Source organism: Pan troglodytes, chromosome 20, assembly GCF_028858775.2.
Source record: "Pan troglodytes isolate AG18354 chromosome 20, NHGRI_mPanTro3-v2.0_pri, whole genome shotgun sequence".
In the NCBI taxonomy this organism is placed as follows: domain Eukaryota; kingdom Metazoa; phylum Chordata; class Mammalia; order Primates; family Hominidae; genus Pan; species Pan troglodytes.
In genome coordinates, this window is record NC_072418.2 from 41,630,082 (window position 1) to 41,650,332 (window position 20,251).

At 53.3% G+C, this 20,251-nt stretch overlaps 1 protein-coding gene across 5 annotated transcripts in view; it reads left to right on the forward strand.

Moving 5' to 3' along the window:
- The window catches only part of RYR1 (ryanodine receptor 1), a 158,463-nt gene that overhangs the window by 69,678 nt on the left and 68,534 nt on the right, over positions 1-20,251 (forward strand). For all 5 annotated transcript variants that reach the window (XM_009435534.3, XM_009435535.5, XM_009435536.5 and 2 more), the window contains exons 47-67: positions 27-196; positions 1,709-1,929; positions 2,058-2,148; positions 3,397-3,537; positions 3,925-4,088; positions 4,180-4,258; positions 4,485-4,574; positions 4,982-5,122; positions 5,479-5,553; positions 5,650-5,725; positions 6,009-6,132; positions 6,958-7,073; positions 9,708-9,775; positions 9,870-9,991; positions 10,771-10,820; positions 11,282-11,342; positions 11,455-11,693; positions 14,233-14,314; positions 15,302-15,432; positions 16,575-16,907; positions 18,450-18,690. In XM_009435534.3, the coding sequence (XP_009433809.2) occupies positions 27-196; positions 1,709-1,929; positions 2,058-2,148; positions 3,397-3,537; positions 3,925-4,088; positions 4,180-4,258; positions 4,485-4,574; positions 4,982-5,122; positions 5,479-5,553; positions 5,650-5,725; positions 6,009-6,132; positions 6,958-7,073; positions 9,708-9,775; positions 9,870-9,991; positions 10,771-10,820; positions 11,282-11,342; positions 11,455-11,693; positions 14,233-14,314; positions 15,302-15,432; positions 16,575-16,907; positions 18,450-18,690 (2,815 nt within the window). The remainder of the gene's footprint in view (positions 1-26; positions 197-1,708; positions 1,930-2,057; positions 2,149-3,396; positions 3,538-3,924; positions 4,089-4,179; positions 4,259-4,484; positions 4,575-4,981; positions 5,123-5,478; positions 5,554-5,649; positions 5,726-6,008; positions 6,133-6,957; positions 7,074-9,707; positions 9,776-9,869; positions 9,992-10,770; positions 10,821-11,281; positions 11,343-11,454; positions 11,694-14,232; positions 14,315-15,301; positions 15,433-16,574; positions 16,908-18,449; positions 18,691-20,251) is intronic.

Consider the following 20,251-nt stretch of genomic DNA (forward strand, 5'->3'; position numbering starts at 1 on the left):
CCCGAACCCACCCTCCCTGCCTGCAGATGGGGCTCTGGTGCAGCCAAAGATGTCAGCATCCTTCGTGCCGGACCACAAGGCATCCATGGTGCTCTTCCTGGACCGTGTGTATGGCATCGAGAACCAGGACTTCTTGCTGCACGTGCTGGACGTGGGGTTCCTGCCCGACATGAGGGCAGCCGCCTCGCTGGACACGGTGAGCAGCCCTGCCCAGCCTGGCCACCCTCCCCACTTCCACAGAGGGACAGGAGATGGGTCACGGTAGAGCAGCAGCAGCTGCTTTTGTTTTTCTTGGGATTGTGGACGTATCATAATCCCCAATACCATCAAGATAGAAAATGAAAACGAAGAAACACTGAATTCCGATGAAGGGTGAGTAGGAATCTCCAAGACCTCCAGTTATAAGAAATCATCATTTGAGGCCAGGCGTGGTGACTCGCGCCTGTAATCCCAGCACTTTGGGGAGCCGAGGCGAGCGGATCACAAGGTCAGGAGTTCGAGACCAGCCTGACCAACATGGTGAAACCGCATCTCTACTAAAAGTACAAAAATTAGCCAGACGTGGTGGCGCACACTTGTAATCCCAGCTACTCAGGAGGCTGAGGCAGGAGAATCACTTGAACCGGGGAGGCGGAGGTTGCAGTGAGCCGAGATCGTGCCGCTGCACTCCCGCCTGGCAATGGAGCGAGACTCCATCTCAAAAAAAAAAATTTGTTCGCAGTATTGGTTTGGCACTGTGGACACACAGAACTCTGTACAGGAACGGCAATAACAGAAGGGTGACAGGGCAAGGAAGATGAGCACTGAGAAGTGACCACCGATTTAGCAAAGTCAAGGTCACTGGAAATGGGGATGAGCAGTTTCAGCAGGGGACAGAAGCCTTCCGAGAGGGGGTTTAAGAGAGCCTGGGGCTGTGCATGGTGGCTCACCCCTGTAATAACTTTGGGAGGCTGAGGCGGGCGGGTTGCTTGAAGCCAGGATTTTGAGACCAGCCTGGGCAACATGGAGAGATCCTGTCTCTACAAAAAAATTTAAATATTAGCTGGGCATGGTGGTGCACACCTGTAGTCCCCTCTACTAGAGAGGCTGAGGTGGGAGAATCACTTGAGGGACAGACATTGAGGCTGCAGTGAACCATGATTACACCTCTGCATTCCAGCCTGGGCGACAGAGCGAGATCTTATCTCAAAAAAAAAAAAGAAAAATAAATTAGCTAGGCGTGGAGGTGCGTCCCTGTAGTCCTAGCTACTAGGGAGGCTGAGGCAGGAGGATCACTTGAGCCCAGGAATTCGAGGCTACAGGGAGCTATGATTGCACCACTGCACTCCAGCCTGGGCGACAGAGACCCCTGTCTCTAACAGATGAAAAAGAATGTATTACAGGAAGAAAGATGAGGGTTAGAGAGGAGATAAGCGTGCAGACCATTGATATTTACAGAAGAGCCAAATCTGTAATGGGGTTCATTAATCTCATCAACCAGTTGTGTGTGTTTGAAATTTCACATAATCCAAAGTAGTAAGTGCTGGGGTGGGGGCTGTGGGCATAGGGGTGTGGGCATAGGGTGGGAGGAGGGTGGTAGAGATTGGGAGGAGCAGGTTTTGGGGGAGTCATCAGAAGCTTGGATCCTTTGGCCACAGTCGCTCAAGACAGGTGCCAGAGCAGCCCCAGGGGTGTGCAGCGGGCCTGATATCCTCACCCTGCGCCCTAGGCCACTTTCAGCACCACCGAGATGGCGCTGGCGCTGAACCGCTACCTGTGCCTGGCCGTGCTGCCGCTCATCACCAAGTGTGCTCCGCTCTTTGCGGGCACAGAACACCGCGCCATCATGGTGGACTCTATGCTGCATACCGTGTACCGCCTGTCTCGGGGTCGTTCGCTCACCAAGGCGCAGCGTGACGTCATCGAGGACTGCCTCATGTCGCTCTGCAGGTGGGGCGGGGCAGGCTTCAGGGTGGGGCAGGGGCAGGGGGAGGGGGAGGGGGAGGGGGAGGGGGAGGGGCAGGGGCAGCAGAGCGGGCCTGGACGGGGGGTTCTACATCTTGTGCATTGTCCCGCAGGTACATCCGCCCGTCGATGCTGCAGCACCTGTTGCGCCGCCTGGTGTTCGACGTGCCCATCCTCAACGAGTTTGCCAAGATGCCACTCAAGGTGAGGGCAAGCGCTCTTTAGCATCTCGTTTCCAGGCCGCACCCACTGGTTTGCTCTTCCCTCCTACTGCGGGGCTCATTTGTGTCGGCACTGCCCAGCCCAATTAACCTGCACTAGTTAGGGCAGCGTCCCCGTAGAAATCTCTTAGCATCCTTATTTGCATACTAGGATTCCCAGAACATTCACTTTGCGTCATTGATGCCTCCAGCGTTCCCTAATTAGCATTTAATTTGCTTAACAGTGAGCCAGCCCCCGCTTCAATTAGCATATATTTGCATGGAGCACACCACTTTCCCTAATTAGCATGTTTATTTGCATGCCTGGACCACCAGACTTCCACTATTCAAATGAGTGCATTTATTTGAATAAACATTATCACAGCTATTCTGAATATTTGCACACTGTCTCTCTTATTTTTTCATTTGCATGCTAATTTGCATAGAGATACCCCCAACTCAGATATCTTGACTATTTTGCATAATACATCGAAATCAGCTCCTATTTCAAATTTGCATTTTAGCCAGGCGCGGTGGCTCACGCCTGTAATCCCAGCACTTTGGGAGGCCGAGGTGGGCAGATCACTTGAGGTCAGGAGTTCGAGACCAGCCTGGCCAACATGGCGAAACCCCATCTCTACTAAAACTACAAAAATAAGCCAGGCATAGTGGAGCAGGCCTGTAATCCCAGCTACTCTGGAGGCTGAGGCTGGAGAATTTCTTGAACCTGGGAGGCGGAGGTTGCAGTGAGCCGAGATCGTGCCACTGCACTCCAGCCTGGTCAACAGAGTGAGACTCCACCTCAAAAAAAAAAAAAAAAATTTGCATTTTGGATAGTGGAGGCCCTCTTCCCAATTACCATATATTTGCATGGGGTGCAGCCTTTGTTTCTACTTGGTATGTTAATTTACATAAGCACAGATTGCTGCATCCATATGCCCATTTACTCACTACGTACCCATGGATTAATATTAGCACGCTTATTTGTGTAAAGCAATACCAGACACAACCAGCTCTAGTTTAATGCCCATTTTAACTCTAAATTAAGAATGCTAAATTTGCATACTAAGCTGTCTAGGACCACTCCTCAATAAACATACCATTTCTTCCCTTATTAGCATATCATTTGCATAACCCACACCTCCTTCATAATTTAAAAGCACTGGCATGCCTGTGTCTCTCTGGGCCTTCGTCTGCCTGCCATTCGCTGGTGCCCCCCTCATTTGTGTGTCCCCCTCTTGTTCCCACCCAGCTCCTCACCAACCACTATGAGCGCTGTTGGAAGTACTACTGCCTACCCACAGGCTGGGCCAACTTCGGGGTCACCTCAGAGGAGGAGCTGCACCTCACACGGAAACTCTTCTGGGGCATCTTTGACTCTCTGGCCCATAAGGTCTGGGCAGCAGGGAGCCCCAAAATGGCCTATGTGGAGGGTTTGGGGCCCAAAATTGGGGGTCCAGAGTGAAATCCCTCAATTTTGGGGGGTTCAAGGAGGAGAAGGTTCTGCAAGTTTGGATCTAGGAGGATCTATGGGTTGAGGCTTCAATTTGGAGGTTATGAAAGAGGGGGTGGACCTCTAGTTTGGGAGCTTGGAGAGGGCAATATGGGGATGATTTGAGCGTACAGTTGGGACTGACATTTGGGTTTCAAGGAGAGGGACCATAGTTCAGGTTTGGGGTTCAGGGAGGAGGGCTGATGATTGCAGTGTGTGAGTTTGAGGTCCTGGGGGTCAGTAAGGCTTATAGCGACCTCCTACCCCTGCTTCACCCGGTTTTCCCAGAAATACGACCCGGAGCTGTACCGCATGGCCATGCCTTGTCTGTGCGCCATCGCCGGGGCTCTGCCCCCCGACTATGTGGATGCGTCATACTCATCTAAGGCAGAGAAAAAGGCCACAGTGGACGCTGAAGGCAACTTTGATCCCCGGCCCGTGGAGACCCTCAAGTGAGGCCTGGGGGCTGGGAGACAGAGAGGAAGATTTCAGGGGTGGAGGGAACCCCAGCTCCAACATCTGCTGACCCTGTGCCCCCAACAGTGTGATCATCCCGGAGAAGCTGGACTCCTTCATTAACAAGTTTGCGGAGTACACACACGAGAAGTGGGCCTTCGACAAGGTTGGCCTCAGGGTCCTCCTATCCAAGAAACCCTCAAGACCCCAGCTTTCCCCCCGACCTGGTTCTTCCCTGAGGCCCCAGATCTCCCTGAGACCCCCCAGCCTTCCCTAAGACTCTTAGCTTGTTCTGGGACCCCCCAGGATTCTCTGTCCTCGGCTCCTCCAGGGTTGCCCCGTGTGTCCCCAACTGCTGCCTCCCCCTCACCCTGCCTCCCCTCCATCTCTAGATCCAGAACAACTGGTCCTATGGAGAGAACATAGACGAGGAGCTGAAGACCCACCCCATGCTGAGGCCCTACAAGACCTTTTCAGAGAAGGTGACCAGGCCTTGGGGCCCAGCATTGGGGGTCAAAATGAAACCCCCAAATTTGAGGATTCGGGGAGGAGTGAGGCAATTTCACATGTTTGCATCTAGGTGGATCTGTGGGTTAGGTCTCCCCATTCATGGACTTTGCCTTCTCTCAAACTTGGTAGAGTGGGTAGAGACTCCGAGAGAGTGGGTTTGATTCCTTGGCTGTAGTAAGACTTCTCGGAGACTCAAGTGTCTAATGGGATAAGGAGATTGGGTTTGGGAGGCTCTGTTACAGAGCAGGTAAGAGACTTCAGTTGGAATCCAGACTGGACCATTGCCTGGCCACATGGTCAGGGTTTTCTCCTTTGGGGTCCTTCCTCCACCCCTCTCTCATCCAATTCCACCAACTCCCCACCCTCCTGTCCACCCCAGGACAAAGAGATTTACCGCTGGCCCATCAAGGAGTCCCTGAAGGCCATGATTGCCTGGGAATGGACGATAGAGAAGGCCAGGGAGGGTGAGGAGGAGAAGACGGAAAAGAAAAAAACGCGGAAGATATCACAAAGTGCCCAGGTGAAGGCGGGGCCTGGGTGGAGGGCAGGGGCACAAGGGGGGGAGGGTCTAGAACAAGGGGCATGGCCAGACAGGGAAGGGATGGAGAGGAGAGGGGCCCCGGGAGGTAGGTGGGGCGAAAGGGGTGCAGAAACCTGAGATCTGGGAAAGGAGAGGGCAGGGGTCTGAAGAACTGCAAAGGGCAGAGGAGAGAAGGATGGGGTGGTTTAGAGACAGGGCCTTAAGGAGAGGACACGGGGTCTTGAGCCAGGGGAGGCTGGAGGGGGTAGAATGGACTAGTGGGGCCTGGGGAGGGGCTGGCCTGGGCTTCCTGCTAGCCCATCAGCCCACCTCCCATCTTCCCCTTGTCCTCTCAGACCTATGATCCTCGAGAAGGCTACAACCCTCAGCCCCCCGACCTTAGCGCTGTTACCCTGTCCCGGGAGCTGCAGGTGAGAGCCCTGATCCTTTTGGGGGGACATAGGGTGTCTTTGGGGGGGCTGGCATCCTCTGAATCTAGCCCTTGACTCTGCTGCATCCACTCCCAGGCCATGGCAGAACAACTGGCAGAAAATTACCACAACACGTGGGGACGGAAGAAGAAGCAGGAGCTGGAAGCCAAAGGTGAGGGCGCCCATGCCGCCCCCACGCGACCCCCGTGGATTCACCGTGTGGTTTTGCTGATTGCCTTCATGCCCCTGAAACTCGGTTTCTCCATCTGTAGATGGGAATAATAACAGCGTTTACCACCATGGGGTAATGAGATGAGCACCAGCAAGCAGTTTCCGTTATTCGTATCTTCATCTTTATCACCATAATTACGCATGCCGGGCACTGCAGGAACCACTTCAGTGAGAGTGGCCCGGGTCTTCCCCAGAGCCCTGATTTCTGGTCTTTGCCTCCCCAGGCGGTGGGACCCACCCCCTGCTGGTCCCCTACGACACGCTCACGGCCAAGGAGAAGGCACGAGATCGAGAGAAGGCCCAGGAGCTACTGAAATTCCTGCAGATGAACGGCTACGCGGTTACAAGGCACGCGGGTTGGGGCACCCGCAGAAGAGCAGCAGGCGGAACCCACCCGGCAAAGGCTGGGAGGGGCGGGGCCAGAGGGGGTGGATCCGAGAGGAACGGGGCCTGAGGAGCAAAGATGGAACCAGACGGGAGGAGCTGAGGGAGTGGGGCCTGGACACAGAGGCGGGGCCAGATGGGGAGGAGTTCGAAATGGGCGGGGCTTAAGAAGCACAGGCGGGACCAGAGAGGAGAGGAGGAAGAGAAGGGCGGGGCCCAGGGAGCAGAGGCGGGGCCAGAGAGTGGAGGAGACTGAGAGGGGCGGGGACCGGTGATTGGAGGCGGGACCAAAGAGGAGAGAAGGCTGAAAAGGGTGGGGCCCGGGGAACAGAGGTAGGGCCAAAGAGGAAGAGGCTGAGAGGGGCGGGGGCTGGGGAGCACAGGCGGGGCCAGAGAGGGGTGGGGAGGTACAGAGGGGTGGGGAGGTACAGAGGGGTGGGGAGGTACAGAGGGGTGGGGAGGTACAGAGGGGTGGGGACTGGTGAGTGGAGGCGGGACCAAAGAGGAGAGAAGGGCTGAGAAGGGCTGAGAAGGGCAGGGCCCGGGGAACAGACGTGGGGCCAAAGGGGAGGAGGCTGAGAGGGGCCGGCCCTGGGGAACAGAGGCGGGGCCAGAGAGGGGAGAAGGCTAAGTGAGGTGGGGCATGGGGGACTCAGAGTGGAGCCCCAACCTGGGGTGAAGCCAAAGCTGATAGAGACGGGGCCAGCAGGAGCAGAGGCGGACCTGAGAAGGGTGGGAAACTGTAGGGCCGGCGTCTGGGCTGATCATTCTCTCCACATCTCCATGCAGAGGCCTTAAGGACATGGAACTGGACTCGTCTTCCATTGAAAAGCGGTTTGCCTTTGGCTTCCTGCAGCAGCTGCTGCGCTGGATGGACATTTCTCAGGAGTTCATTGCCCACCTGGGTACGGAGAAATCCCCCCCGCTTATACCCACCCCACCTGCAGACACCAGTTCTGCAGACCAGACTCACCTAGGACACCTGTTCATGCACTCAATCCGTCCTCCCCTTATCTGATGTTTATTGAGCTTCTACTATGTGCCAGACACTGTTCTAGATGCTGGGGTACAGCAGTGAAGATGACAAATGACCCCTGCTCTCCTGCAACTACTCCTATGTTGGATTCAGGCAATTAGCATCATAAATAACTAAATCGTTTAGTGTTAGAAGGTGATCAGTGTTATGGGAAGAAGAAAACAATAGAGCCAGGTAGAGGGGATTGGGAGTGTGGAGCCAGTTGTAATTTTATTTTATTTCATTTTATTTTATTTTATTTTTATTTTTTATTTTATTTATTTATTTATTTTTGAGACAGAGTTTCAATCTTGCTGCCCAGGCTGGAGTGCAGTGGCACGGTCTCGGCTCACTGCAACCTCAGCTTTCCGGTTTCAAGCGATTCTCCTGCCTCAGCCTCCTGAGTAGCTGGGACCACAGGCACGGGCGCCACCACACCCAGCTAATTTTTTGTATTTTTTAGTAGAGACGGGGTTTCACCATGTTGGCCAGGATGGTCTCGATCTCTTGACCTCGTGATCTGCCGCCTCGGCCTCCCAAAGTGCTGGGATTAAAGGCGTGAGCCACCGCGCCCGGCTTGCCAGTTGTAATTTTAAATAGGGTGTTCCAGAAAGACTTTGATGAGAATGTGATATCTGAGGCAAGCCATGAAGGAGGTAAGAGAGGAGCTGTGTGGACCTCTGGGGGCATCTGTTCCTTGCAGGCAAAGGAACAGCGAGTGCAAAGGCCCTGAGAGGTCCCTGGTGTGAATGTCAGGATGCCCTGTAGCTGAAGCAGAGTCATCGAGGGGGACGGTGAGATAAACGAGGTCACAGAGGTGACTGGGGCAGATCATGCAGGGCTTTGCAAGCTGTGATGAGGACTTTGACCTTACCTGGAGTGAGATGGAGTTGGGGGTTGGGGGCTGAGCCGAGGAGGGACGTGATCCATAATTCTGGTGTTCACAGGGTCCCTCTGGCTTGACTAGGGTGGGGACAGGAGCCGAAAAGCGTGAGAACTGGGCAGATTTCTGGATCTATTTTGAAGGCTGAGGCTGCTGGGGTGCCCCCAGTGCCTCTTACGCCACTAAGAATTACAGCTAGGCCCTACAATCCCCTCCAGTTTCCCTTAGAGACCCCCCCAGCATTCCCCTTGAGAGCTACCCTCAGGAACCCCCAGATTCCCTCCAGGTGAGTGGCAGAGCAGGATTCGCTGTCACGTCTCACCTCAAAGCCTGCCTGCTGAGCTTCAGTGCTGCACATCCCCCTGACAATTCCCTTCCCTCTCTAGACCTCAGTTTCCTCACCTGTGATATGGGCATATGTTCACCATAACTAGCCATGGTTCTGTCACTTACTGGGTGACCTGGGGTTAGTTACTTCACCTGAGTTTCCTCATCTGAAAAATGGGGGTTGGGAACCAACTGCACAGACCTCCAAGTTGTAAGGAGACTGTGTGAGGATGACATGTCTCACAGTGCCAAGGACATAGCAGGTGTTTAATAATTGGAGCCAGTATTATTATTATTATTATTATTATTATTATGTTTTGAGACGGAGTCTTGCTCTGTCACCCAGGTTGGACTGCAGTGGCGCGATCTCAGCTCACTGCAAGCTCCGCCTCCAGGTTCACGCCATTCTCCTGCCTCAGCCTCCCGAGTAGCTGGGACTACAGGCGCCCGCCACCATGCCCGGTTAATTTTTTGTGTTTGTATTTTTAGTAGAGATGGGGTTTCACCATGTTGGCCAGGATGGTCTCGATCTCCTGACCTCGTGATCCACCCGCCTCGGCTTCCCAAAGTGCTGGGATTACAGGCGTGAGCCACTGCGCCCGGCCCAGTATTATTATTTTAATAGTATCAGTTATGACTGTCACCATTATTATTGTTTGAAATTTATTTCCATTTTGAAATTAACTCTGATTTGTTTACATTGACTTCTTGTTTCATTTGGTTCATTCATTCATTTATTGCAGATTAACTCAGTGCCATGTATTCAAGTTCAGAATGAAAAGCACTTATGGTGGGTGAGGAAGGGCATGTTCCATGACCTTAACCCATTCCAGTTTGTTTTCCCCATTGTCAGCTTCAGAAAGGGTTTGATCAAGGAGTTGGGGGAAAGCACATTGGGAGGTTGAGGCGGGTGGATCACCTGAGGTCAGAAGTTTGAGACCAGCCTGGACAACATGGTGAAACCTTGGCTGTACTAAAAATACAAAAATTAGCTTGGTGTGTGGGAGCATGCCTGTAATCCCAGCTACTTGGGAGGCTGAGTCAGGAGAATCGCTTGAACTCAGGAGGCAGAGAGTGCAGTGAGCCGAGATCGTGCCATTGCACTCCTGTCTGGGTGACAAGAAAAAAAAAAGGAGTTGGGGGAATCAGATGAAAGGTAGGAGAAAGGTTTATCTCAAAGCCAACACAAATGACTTCATACCAATACTTTATCCCCCATCATTTCCCAACTCTGCTCCCAGCATCCTTCCCATCAGAATACCCTGGGTTCCCCAGCCTTGAACCCACTGTGAACCCTATTTGCCCTCCCTACAGAGGCTGTGGTCAGCAGTGGGCGAGTGGAAAAGTCCCCACATGAACAGGAGATTAAATTCTTTGCCAAGGTGAGAGGTGGGCTTAGAAGCTGGAGGGCGCTGGGGACTCATAGGCTCTCCCCACCCCTCACTGGACCTTTTATCTCCCCCCACCCGTCTCCAGATCCTGCTCCCTTTGATCAACCAGTACTTCACCAACCACTGCCTCTATTTCTTGTCCACTCCGGCTAAAGTGCTGGGCAGCGGTGGCCACGCCTCTAACAAGGAGAAGGAAATGATCACCAGGTGGGCCGCCTGTGACCCTGGACCCAGCCCCCTGATCTCACAGGATTGTAATCCTTTGCCCATGGAGGCTCTGTCCTGGGTGCTGGGTGTTGGGTACTGACCGTCTCCTGCAAAGGCGATTGAAGGGTGACCAGCCATCCTAGTGTACCCGGGACTGAAGGGTTTCCCAGGATGTGGGACTCTCAGGCAACTTGGGACAAATCGATCACCCTGTCCAGGAAGGCCAACTCAAGGCCGGGCGTGGTGGTTCATGCCTGTAATTCCAACACTTTGGGAAGCTGAGGTGGGAAGATCACTTGAAGCCAGGAGTTTGAGGCCAGCCTGGGCAACATACTGAGACCCCATTTCTACAAAAAATACAAAAATTAGCTGGGCTTGGTGGTGCATGCCTGTAGTCCCAGCTACTCAGGAGGCTGAGGCGGGAGGATCACTTGAACCCAGGAGTTGGAGGCTGCAGGGAGCTGGGATCGTGCCACTGCACTCCAGCCTGGGTGACAGAGCAAGATCCTGTCTAAAAAAAATAAACAAACAAAGAATAATAAGAAAGGCCGACTCACCCCTCACCTCCCCAGCATCCCAGTTACTGCCTGTGACATTCCAGCTTGCCCATCTCTCTGCCCCTTCCCATCCCTCCTGTCTCCATCATTTGGACCCCCTCCTGGTTCCTCTCTCCTTGTCTTCTCTGTCCCTGTCTCCTCTAATTGGGTTGCGCTGTCCTCGTCTCCTTGGCCTCCTCACTCGCTGTTTCTCCTGCCTTCTGTCCCTTTCTCTTTCTTCAGCCTCTTCTGCAAACTTGCTGCTCTCGTCCGCCACCGAGTCTCTCTCTTTGGTAAGTGGCTCCACACCTTCGGTCTTCCTCCCTAATCTTTCTCTTCCCCACCCTGAAGAAATAGCTCCCAGGTTCTGCCTTAATTTGAGCAACCTTTGTTGTTTTCTTCCTCTGGACCTGGAGACATGGACCAGGTATCCGGGGGGCAGGGCAGTGACTGAGATGCCCTGGGCCTGCCCTCAATGGAGCTCCCAGGCCAGTGGGAGAGACAGACCTATCTCCAGACAAGGACAGCCCAGTGGGGTCAGGGCTGGGCAGGAGGAAGGCCAGGAGAGTGGTTGGGCTGGGGAGGAGGGACATTTGGAGGCGCTGTAGGAGTCTGGGGGGGTGGGGGTGCAGTAGCATTCCAACTTAGCCCGCAGGTAGCCTCAGGAAGAGAGCGGTTGGGGTGGATGTAGAGGGAGGCACTGTCCTCTGTCCTCTTAGCCATGGCATCCCCCCGGTCCATCTTCCTCTCCCAGGGACGGACGCCCCGGCTGTGGTCAACTGTCTTCACATCCTGGCCCGCTCCCTGGATGCCAGGTAGGGCCATAGGCAGTGGCGCCCACTCCCACCATCATCGGGCCCCCACCCCAACCCCTGGTTTCCTAGACTCTCCGATTCCAGAGCTGATGTTCCCCCGCTGCCCTTCTAGGACAGTGATGAAGTCAGGCCCTGAGATCGTGAAGGCTGGCCTCCGCTCCTTCTTCGAGAGTGCCTCGGAGGACATCGAGAAGATGGTGGAGAACCTGCGGCTGGGCAAGGTGTCGCAGGCGCGCACCCAGGTGAAAGGCGTGGGCCAGAACCTCACCTACACCACTGTGGCACTGCTGCCGGTCCTCACCACCCTCTTCCAGCACATCGCCCAGCACCAGTTCGGAGATGACGTCATCCGTAAGGGCGCCTGACCCAAGGGCAGGTTGCGGGGAGTCAGTGTGGCCAACACCACCCATCCGGGTGCCTGTGAGAGTCCCTGGGTGTTTGAATGTGTGGATTTCTTGCTGTAAGCAAAGCATGCAGTCAGTACCTTGGCAGGTGGCAAATGAGTTAATGAGGACGCGAGCTCAGCAGCTCTAACGAAAGACCCTAAGTGGACTGGCGCAGCGACACACACCTGTAATCCCAGCACTTTGGGAGGCTGAGGCAGGAGGACCGCTTGAGCTCAGGAGTTCAAGACCAGCCTGGGCAACATAGCGAGACCCTGTCTCTACTAAAAAAAAAAAAATATTTAAAGATTAGCCAGGCATGGAGGCACATGCCTGTAATCCCAGCTACTGGGGAGGCTGACAAGGGAGGATCACTTGAGTCCAAGAGTTGGAGGCTGCAGTGAGCTATGATCATACCACTGCACTCCAGCCTGGACAACAGAGTAAAATTCTGTCTCTAAAATAAATAAATAATAAAATAGGGTCCTTGATGTTAAAAAAGAGAGTCTATTGATAAAGGTTAGGAAAAGTAGCACTTGGCCAAGCGCAGTGGCTCACGCCTGTAATCCCAGCACTTTGGGAGGCCAAGGCGGACAGATCACCTGAGCTCAGGAGTTCAAGACCAGCCTGGCCAACATGATGAAACCTTGTCTCTACTAAAATACAAAAATTAGCCGGGCATGGTGGTGGTCGCCTATAATCCTAGCTACCTGGGAGGCTGAGGCGGGAGAATTGCTTGAACCCAGGAGGCGAAGGTTGCAGTGCACCAAGATCGTGCCATTGCACGCCAGCCTGGGCAATGGAGCGAGACTCCATCTCAAAAAGAAAAGAAAAGAAAAGTAGCAGTTGGTGGCCAGCCACAGTGACTCATACCTGTAATTCCAGCACTTTGGGAGGCCAAGGTAGGAAGATCTCTTGAGCCCAGGATTTCAAGACCAACCTGGGCAACATAGCAAAACCCCATCTTAAAAAAAGAAGAAAAGAAAAGTAGCACCTGGATAGGGTTCTTCTCCCATCCAACTTTGTATTTTGAAATTTTCAAAACATACAGGAAGGTAGAAAGAAGACAATTGTTGGCGGGGCATGGTGGCTCACGCCTGTAGTCCCAGCTACTTGGGAGGCTGAGGCACAAGAACTGCTTGAATCTGGGAGGTGGAGGTTGCAGTGAGCTGAGATTGCACCACTGCACTCCAGCTTGGGCGACAGAGCAAGACTCCATCTCAAAAAAAAAGAAAGAAAATTGTTAACAATTTGGCCTGTGTGCCTACCCTTCACTGTATGGTTGAAAGTATTTAGTTTTTTTGTTGAACTTTTGGGTGTAAGTTGCACACACCAGGGTAACCTCATCCCTTAATGTTCATCAGCTGGCTTTCCTAGAATAGGAACCTTCTCTTGTGTAACCACGGTATCATTATCATACCTAACCTAACCATATTTAAATTTCCCTCATTACCCACAAAATGTCTTTGATTTTTTTTAAAGAAATTCAGAATCCAGTCAAGTTTCTCCTGCTGCATTTGGTGGTTGTGTCTCTGTAGTGTCTTTAAAGTCTAGAATAGCCCCACCCTCTTTTTGCCTCATGATGAGCTTCTTAACTTGGCCTTCTGGAGGGCATGTGGTTAACCTAAAATTGGTCTGGGCACAGTGGCTCGCACCTGTAATCCCAGCACTTTGGGAGGCCGAGGTGGGCAAATCACTTGAGACCAGGAGTTTGAGATCAGCCTGGGCAACATACTGAGACCCCATCTCTAAAAAAATTTTTTTTTAATTTTTTTTTTTTTTTTGAGACAGAGTCTCAGTCTGTCACCCAGGCTGGAGTGCAGTGGCGCAATCTCAGCTCACTGCAACCTCTGCCTCCCGGGTTCAAGTGATTCTCCTGCCTCAGCCCCCCGAGTAGCTGGGATTACAGGCATTCACCAACACACTCAGATAATTTTTGTATTTTTAGTAGAGATGGGGTTTCACCATGTTGCCCAGGCTGGTCTCGAACTCCTGACCTCAGGTGATCCGTCCACCTCAGCCTCCAAAGTGCCGGGATTACAGGTGTGAGCCTCTGCGCCAACCCTAAAAATATATACATTTTAAATAAAATGAAAAAGCCTAAAATTGCAGCAATATTGCAGTTCTGTTTGCATTTTTCTGGAGGAAGTACCCCTCACTTTCATTATAGAGGGCCATGAGTCCTCTCCACGGAAGAAACAACATCTAGCCTTTATTGAGTGCCTACTGTGTGCCCCGTTCTAGTGGCTTTCCAAGTAGTAACTCATTTGATACTCACAACCACCCCGTGAGGAAGGTACTATAACTATCCCCATGTTACAGGTAGGGAAGCTGAGGCTGAGAGAGAGTTGGTAACTTGCTCAAGTCACAAGACTCGTACGTGGAAGGCTGGCTGTACATCTGCTTGCTCTTCCCCACTGCATGGGCCTATTTGAGACAAGGGAGGTGGGGTGGGGAGGGCTTGTCTTGTGAGCGCATGCCGCAGCCTCGCCCCCTGTCTCCCTCAGTGGACGACGTCCAGGTCTCTTGCTACCGAACGCTGTGCAGTATCTACTCCCTGGGAACCACCAAGAACACTTATGTGGAAAAGTAAGGAGAGAGAGCCATCGTTTGGGGCTGGGTGGGGCTGGAGGGGAAGGGAGAGAGCAGGGGAAGAAGAGGGGGTGGGTGAAAAGCAGGGTAGATGTTAAGAATTTTCCCGCACACGGCGGCAGCCGCAGTTCCCCACGGCGGCCGCGTGAGGGCGCTCAGGGACAGGTCAGCCACGGAGGTAGAGCCGCCAGGTCTGGGGCTGTGAAGCAGGCAGGCCTCGCTGGGGAAGAAAGGGAGGCGCAGACCACGGGGGCTGCACACAGGAGCCACGCAACACTGGGGTCACTGGGGAGGGCCCCTGGCAGTGGCCATGTGACCGCTTCTGAGCTGAGATTACTGATACAGCAAGAGCGGGGCTGAGGCTGTTTCCACCAGCTCTGAAGTTATTCAGATTTCAAGTGACACCAGCGGTGCGCCGTGGCTCACACCTGTGAGCACGTTGGGAGGCTGAGGCGGGAAGATCACTTGAGCTCAGGAGTTTGAGACCAGCCTGGGCAACATAGTGAGACTCCATCTCTACAAAAAAAAAATTTTTTTTTAAATTAGCCTGGTGTGGTGTGGTGTGGTGTGGTGGCGCTGGTGCCTGTAAATCCACCTACTCCTAAGGCTGAGATGGGGGGATCGCTTGAGCTCCAGCCTGAGCAGCATAGTGAGACTGCATCTCTACAAAAACGACTTTTTTTAAAACTAGCTAGGCATGGTATGGTGTGTGCCTGTAATCCCAGCGACTCAGGAGGCTGAGGTGGGAGGATCACTTGAGCCCAGGAATTTGAGGTTGCAGTGAGCCGAGATCAGGCCACTGCACTGCAGCCTGAGTAACAGAGCAAGACCCTGTCTTAAAAAACAAAACAAGTGGCACACATGGATGAATGGCAGCTCTGTCCCAAAGGGTTCTGGGAGGAGCCGTTTCTATGGAGATGGGGCTGGGACCCAGGACCCCAAAGAGGGGGACACGTGGCAGCTAAACACAGCCCCCTCTTCCAGGCTTCGGCCAGCCCTCGGGGAGTGCCTGGCCCGTCTGGCAGCAGCCATGCCGGTGGCGTTCCTGGAGCCGCAGCTGAACGAGTACAACGCCTGCTCCGTGTACACCACCAAGTCTCCGCGGGAGCGGGCCAGTAAGCTGTGTGGGGCGGGAGCAGTGCTGGGAGTCCGAATCTCCCCAGCACAGGGCCTTGGGGAGACCCTAATTTGGGGGTAGTGTGGCTGGGCTGGGCTGTGAGCGGCTGAGGATTCCCCAGGTTGGGAGTGCCACACATTCAGGAACCCCAGAGTTTATGGTTCGGGGGCATTTCAAGGCCGTTACATGGGGAGAATTAGGAGATTAATTTGATTTTTGAAAACAGAATCTATTGATAAAAGTTAAGAAAAGTAGCACTTGGTGGCCAGGCGCAGTGGGTCACGCCTGTAATCCCAGCACTTTGGGAGGCCAAGGTAGGAGGATTGCTTGAGTCCAGGAGTTCAAGACCAACCTGGGCAACATAGCAAAACCCCATCCATGGAATTTGGAGCTATGGAATTTATTTTAGTGATGGTGACATTTGAGGGCATCATCAAGCTTGGAGACATAGGGTGAGGGGTATTTGAGCATGAGAGGATTGAGGGAAGGCATGGGTTCATTCATTCGTTCAGCAAATATGTATTGAGCAGTTACTATGTATGAGGCGCTGTCCTAGTCACCTGAGGTTCAGCAGTGAACAGATAAAACAGACAAAAATCCCCTGAGTTCTGGGTCCAGAGGCTAGAATGAGGCGTGGACCTGGGGGAAATATATGCTCCAAGGTAGGAAACTTGTCTTCTTGGTCAGCTATTCTCCCAGAATGGCACCTGGCCCAGAGTCAGCAAGTGAGCAAGTGATAGGTTGTCGGTTTCAAGGGACTGAACCAGGTGTGGGATTCAGAGAGACAAGGCGGGGGGACAGGGTGGGGTTGGAAAAGGTCTCTTTTGGAGTATGCTGTACAGCAGGGGTGAGGGGAATGGGCTTGGGATGTGGGAGATTTTAGGAGGGAAGGTTTCTAGGGGTGAGATTTTAGGGAGCAAACAGGCTCGGGGGTGTGAAGTGTTTGCGGGGCCACTGAGTTTCAATGTGAGGGTTGGGAGAGGTAGTTGGGTTGGAGGGTGAGATGGGAAGAATAGGGTTTGGGAGACTGTTTAAGGGGGGTGGCAATTCAATGGTGTCTGATGTATTGCGGGGGAGGCCAAGGCACTGAGGTCTGGGGGTGATGGCTTGACATTCCCTGCCCCCGTCCCTGTACCCCAGTCCTGGGGCTCCCCAACAGTGTGGAGGAGATGTGTCCCGACATCCCGGTGCTGGAGCGGCTCATGGCAGACATCGGGGGGCTGGCCGAGTCAGGTGCCCGCTACACAGAGATGCCGCACGTCATCGAGATCACGCTGCCCATGCTATGCAGCTACCTGCCCCGATGGTGGGAGCGCGGGCCCGAGGCACCCCCTCCCGCCCTGCCCGCCGGTGCCCCCCCACCCTGCACAGCTGTCACCTCTGACCACCTCAACTCCCTGCTGGGGAATATCCTGAGAATCATCGTCAACAACCTGGGCATTGACGAGGCCTCCTGGATGAAGCGGCTGGCTGGTGGGTCGGGGGGCACTGGGCCTCTGAGGGGTGGGTCAGCAGCCTGGGCTCCCTTGGCAGATGGTCTGAAAGGGAGACCCATGGTCCCCTCGGAGTTGGGAGGAGTCAGAGTGTAGGTTTTTTCAGCATCAAAAGACCAGGGGTCAGCTGGGCACTGTGGCTCACAACTGTAACACCAACACTTTGGGAGGATCAGTTGAGGCCAGCCATTTGCGACCAGCCTAGGTAACATAGCACGACCCCATCTCTTTAAAAAACAAAACAAAACTTTTTTTTAATTAGCCAGGTGTGGTGGCACACGCTTATAGTCCCAGCTACTTGGGAGGCTGAGGCAGGAGGATCTCTTGAGCCCAGGAGTTGGAGGCTGCAGTGAGCTGTGATTGCACCACTGTACTCCAGCCTGGGTGACAGAGTGAGATACTCTCTCAAAACAAACAAACAAAACAAAAGGAAAGAAAGAAGGAAGGATGGAGTGAGAGAGGGAGGGAATAAAAGGGAAGGAAAGAAGGAAGGAAGGCAGGCAGGCAGGCAGGCAGGCAGGCAGGAAGGAAGGAAGGAAGGAAGGAAGGAAGAAATGGATCCTCAAAGCGTTAGGTTTCCTGATTCAGAAGTTTCATGTCAGGGCCAGGCACGATGGCTCATGCCTGTAATCCCAGCACTTTGAGAGGCCGAGGTGGGTGGATCACTTGAGACCAGGAGTTCAAGACTAGCCTGGGCAACATGGTGAAACCTCGTCTCTATTATTTAAAAAAAAAAAAAAAAAAGTATTTGTGTAAGGAAACAGGTTGTAGATCAGGGTCAACCTAGAAATCAGGAGCTGGGATCAGAGGCCAGGGTAAGGGGCCAGAGGCTGGGGTAAGAAGCCCATTCACAACCTTGGGGTCATAGCCAGAAATCACATAGACTCTGGGTATGGGCCAGGTCAGAGGTTAAAGATTGGGGTCAGGGGTCATGCTAGTTAAGGGTGAGGTAACAGGCCAGGTGCAGTGGCTCACGCCTGTAATCCCAGCACTTTGGGAGGCTGAGGCGGGTGGATCTCCTGAGGTCAGGAGTTCGAGACCAGCCTGGCCAACATGGTGAAACCCCGTCTCTACCAAAAATACAAAAGTTAGCTGGGTGTGGTGGTGTACGCCTGTAATCCCAGCTACTCAGGGGGCTGAGGCAGGAAAATCGCTTGAACTCGGGAGGCAGAGGTTGCAGTGAGCCAAGATTGCGCCATTGCACTCCAGTCTGGGTGACAAGAGTGAAACTCTGTCTCAAAAAAAAAAAAAGTGAGGTAACAGGTGAGGCGTCAGTTGTTGGGGGTCAGAGGTCAGGGATTTGTGCCAGGCTGGGGTCACAGGATAGGGACTGGGTCTTAGGTTCAGGTTAGGGGCTATGGCTGGGATCAGTGTTCAGGGACTATATCCAAGGTTAGGGTCAGGCTGGGGTCAAATGGCAGCTGCTAGGTTGGAGATGCTGTTTGGGAGTCGGGCTGGGAACGGAGTTTGGGGCCTGTGTCAGAGGCCGGAGGTGGCATCAGAGCCCATCGCACCCCTGCAGTGTTCGCACAGCCCATTGTGAGCCGTGCACGGCCGGAGCTCCTGCAGTCCCACTTCATCCCAACTATCGGGCGGCTGCGCAAGAGGGCAGGGAAGGTGGTGTCCGAGGAGGAGCAGCTGCGCCTGGAGGCCAAGGCGGAGGCCCAGGAGGGCGAGCTGCTGGTGCGGGACGAGTTCTCCGTGCTCTGCCGGGACCTCTACGCCCTGTATCCGCTGCTCATCCGCTACGTGGACAACAACAGGTCAGCGGGGCCCCGCCGTCCCCATGCCCTCCGCCCCGACCTCCCACGTCCTCCAGCCCCATCTGATCTCCGCCTCCTGACTGGCTAGAAACTTCTTCCAATGCTCTGGCCCCACCAACCTTCTGACTCTTCCTCCTGGTTTCTTCTGGCTTTGAGCACATTGGTCCAATGACACCCAGCCCACTTGTTTGTTTCTTTTTGTTTTTGGTTTTTGGGGGTTTTTTTGTTTGTTTTTGTTTTTGGAGACAGAGCCTCGCTTTATTGCCCAGGCTGGAATGCAGTGGCGCGATCTCGGCTCACTGTAACCTCCACCTCCCGGGTTCAAGTGATTCTCCTGCCTCAGCCTTCCCAGTAGCTAGGATTACAGGTGCATGCCACCACGCCCGGCTAAGTTTTGTATTTTTAGTAGAGACAGATTTTCACCATGTTGGCCAGGCTGGTCTTGAACTCTTGACCTCATGATCTGCCTGCCTCGGCCTCCCAAAGTGCTGGGATTACAGCTGTGAGCCAATGCAGCTGGCCAGTGTGATTTTTTTTAAATCATTCTCCTAATGCTGGACATTTAGATTGTGTCGATTTCTTTGTCACTATGCACAACACTGTAAGGAACAGTTTGCTTTTTTTTTTTTTTATTGAGACAGGGTCTCGCTCTGTTGCCCAGGCTGGAGTGCTGTGGCATGATCATGGCTTGCTGCAGCCTCGGTTCCTGGGTTCAAGCGATCCTCTGCTTCTGCCCCTGAGTAGCTGGGATTCTAAGCTCACACCAACATGCTCGGCTAATTCTTGTATTTTTATGGGGTCTCACCATGTTGCCCAGGTTGGTCTCGAATTCCCGGGGTCAAGTGATCCTCCCACCTCAGCCTCCCAAAGTGTTGGGATTACAGAAGTGAGCCACCACACTTAGCTGCTTTTTTTTTTTTTTAACACAACAATACACCATGAAAGACATATAGGCCGGGTGTGGTGGCTCATGCCTGTAATCCCAGCACTTTGGGAGGCTGAGGCGGGCAGATCACCTGAGGTCAGGTGTTTGAGACCAGCCTGGCCAACGTGGCGAAACCCTGTCTCTATTATGAATACAAAAATTAGCCAGGCGTAGTGACGCAGGCTTGAAATCCCAGCTACTCCAGAGGCTGAAGCAGGAGAATCGCCTGAGCCTGGGAGGCAGAGGTTGCACTGAGCTGAGATCGTGTCACTGCACTCCAGCCTAGGAACAGAGCGAGGCTCCACCTCCAAAAAAAAAAAAAAAAAAAAAAAAAAGATGTATAGATTCACCTCTTTTGTCTTGGTGGTCGTGTGACATTCTCTGCTGTTGGATATAGTTCAATTTTTCAGTCAGTAAATATGAACAAATTGTGGTTTATTCATACAACAGAAGACTCCACGGCAGTGGGAGTGAACAAGTTGTTTCTATGCACAATGTGATTGGCTTTCACAAATGTTAGGTGGAATGAAAGAAGCCAGAAAACCAAGAAATAAACTACATATTATACCATCTGTTTAATGTTCACGAGCAGATAAGAATAAGTTTGGGGCCGGGTGCAGTGGCTTACAACTGTAA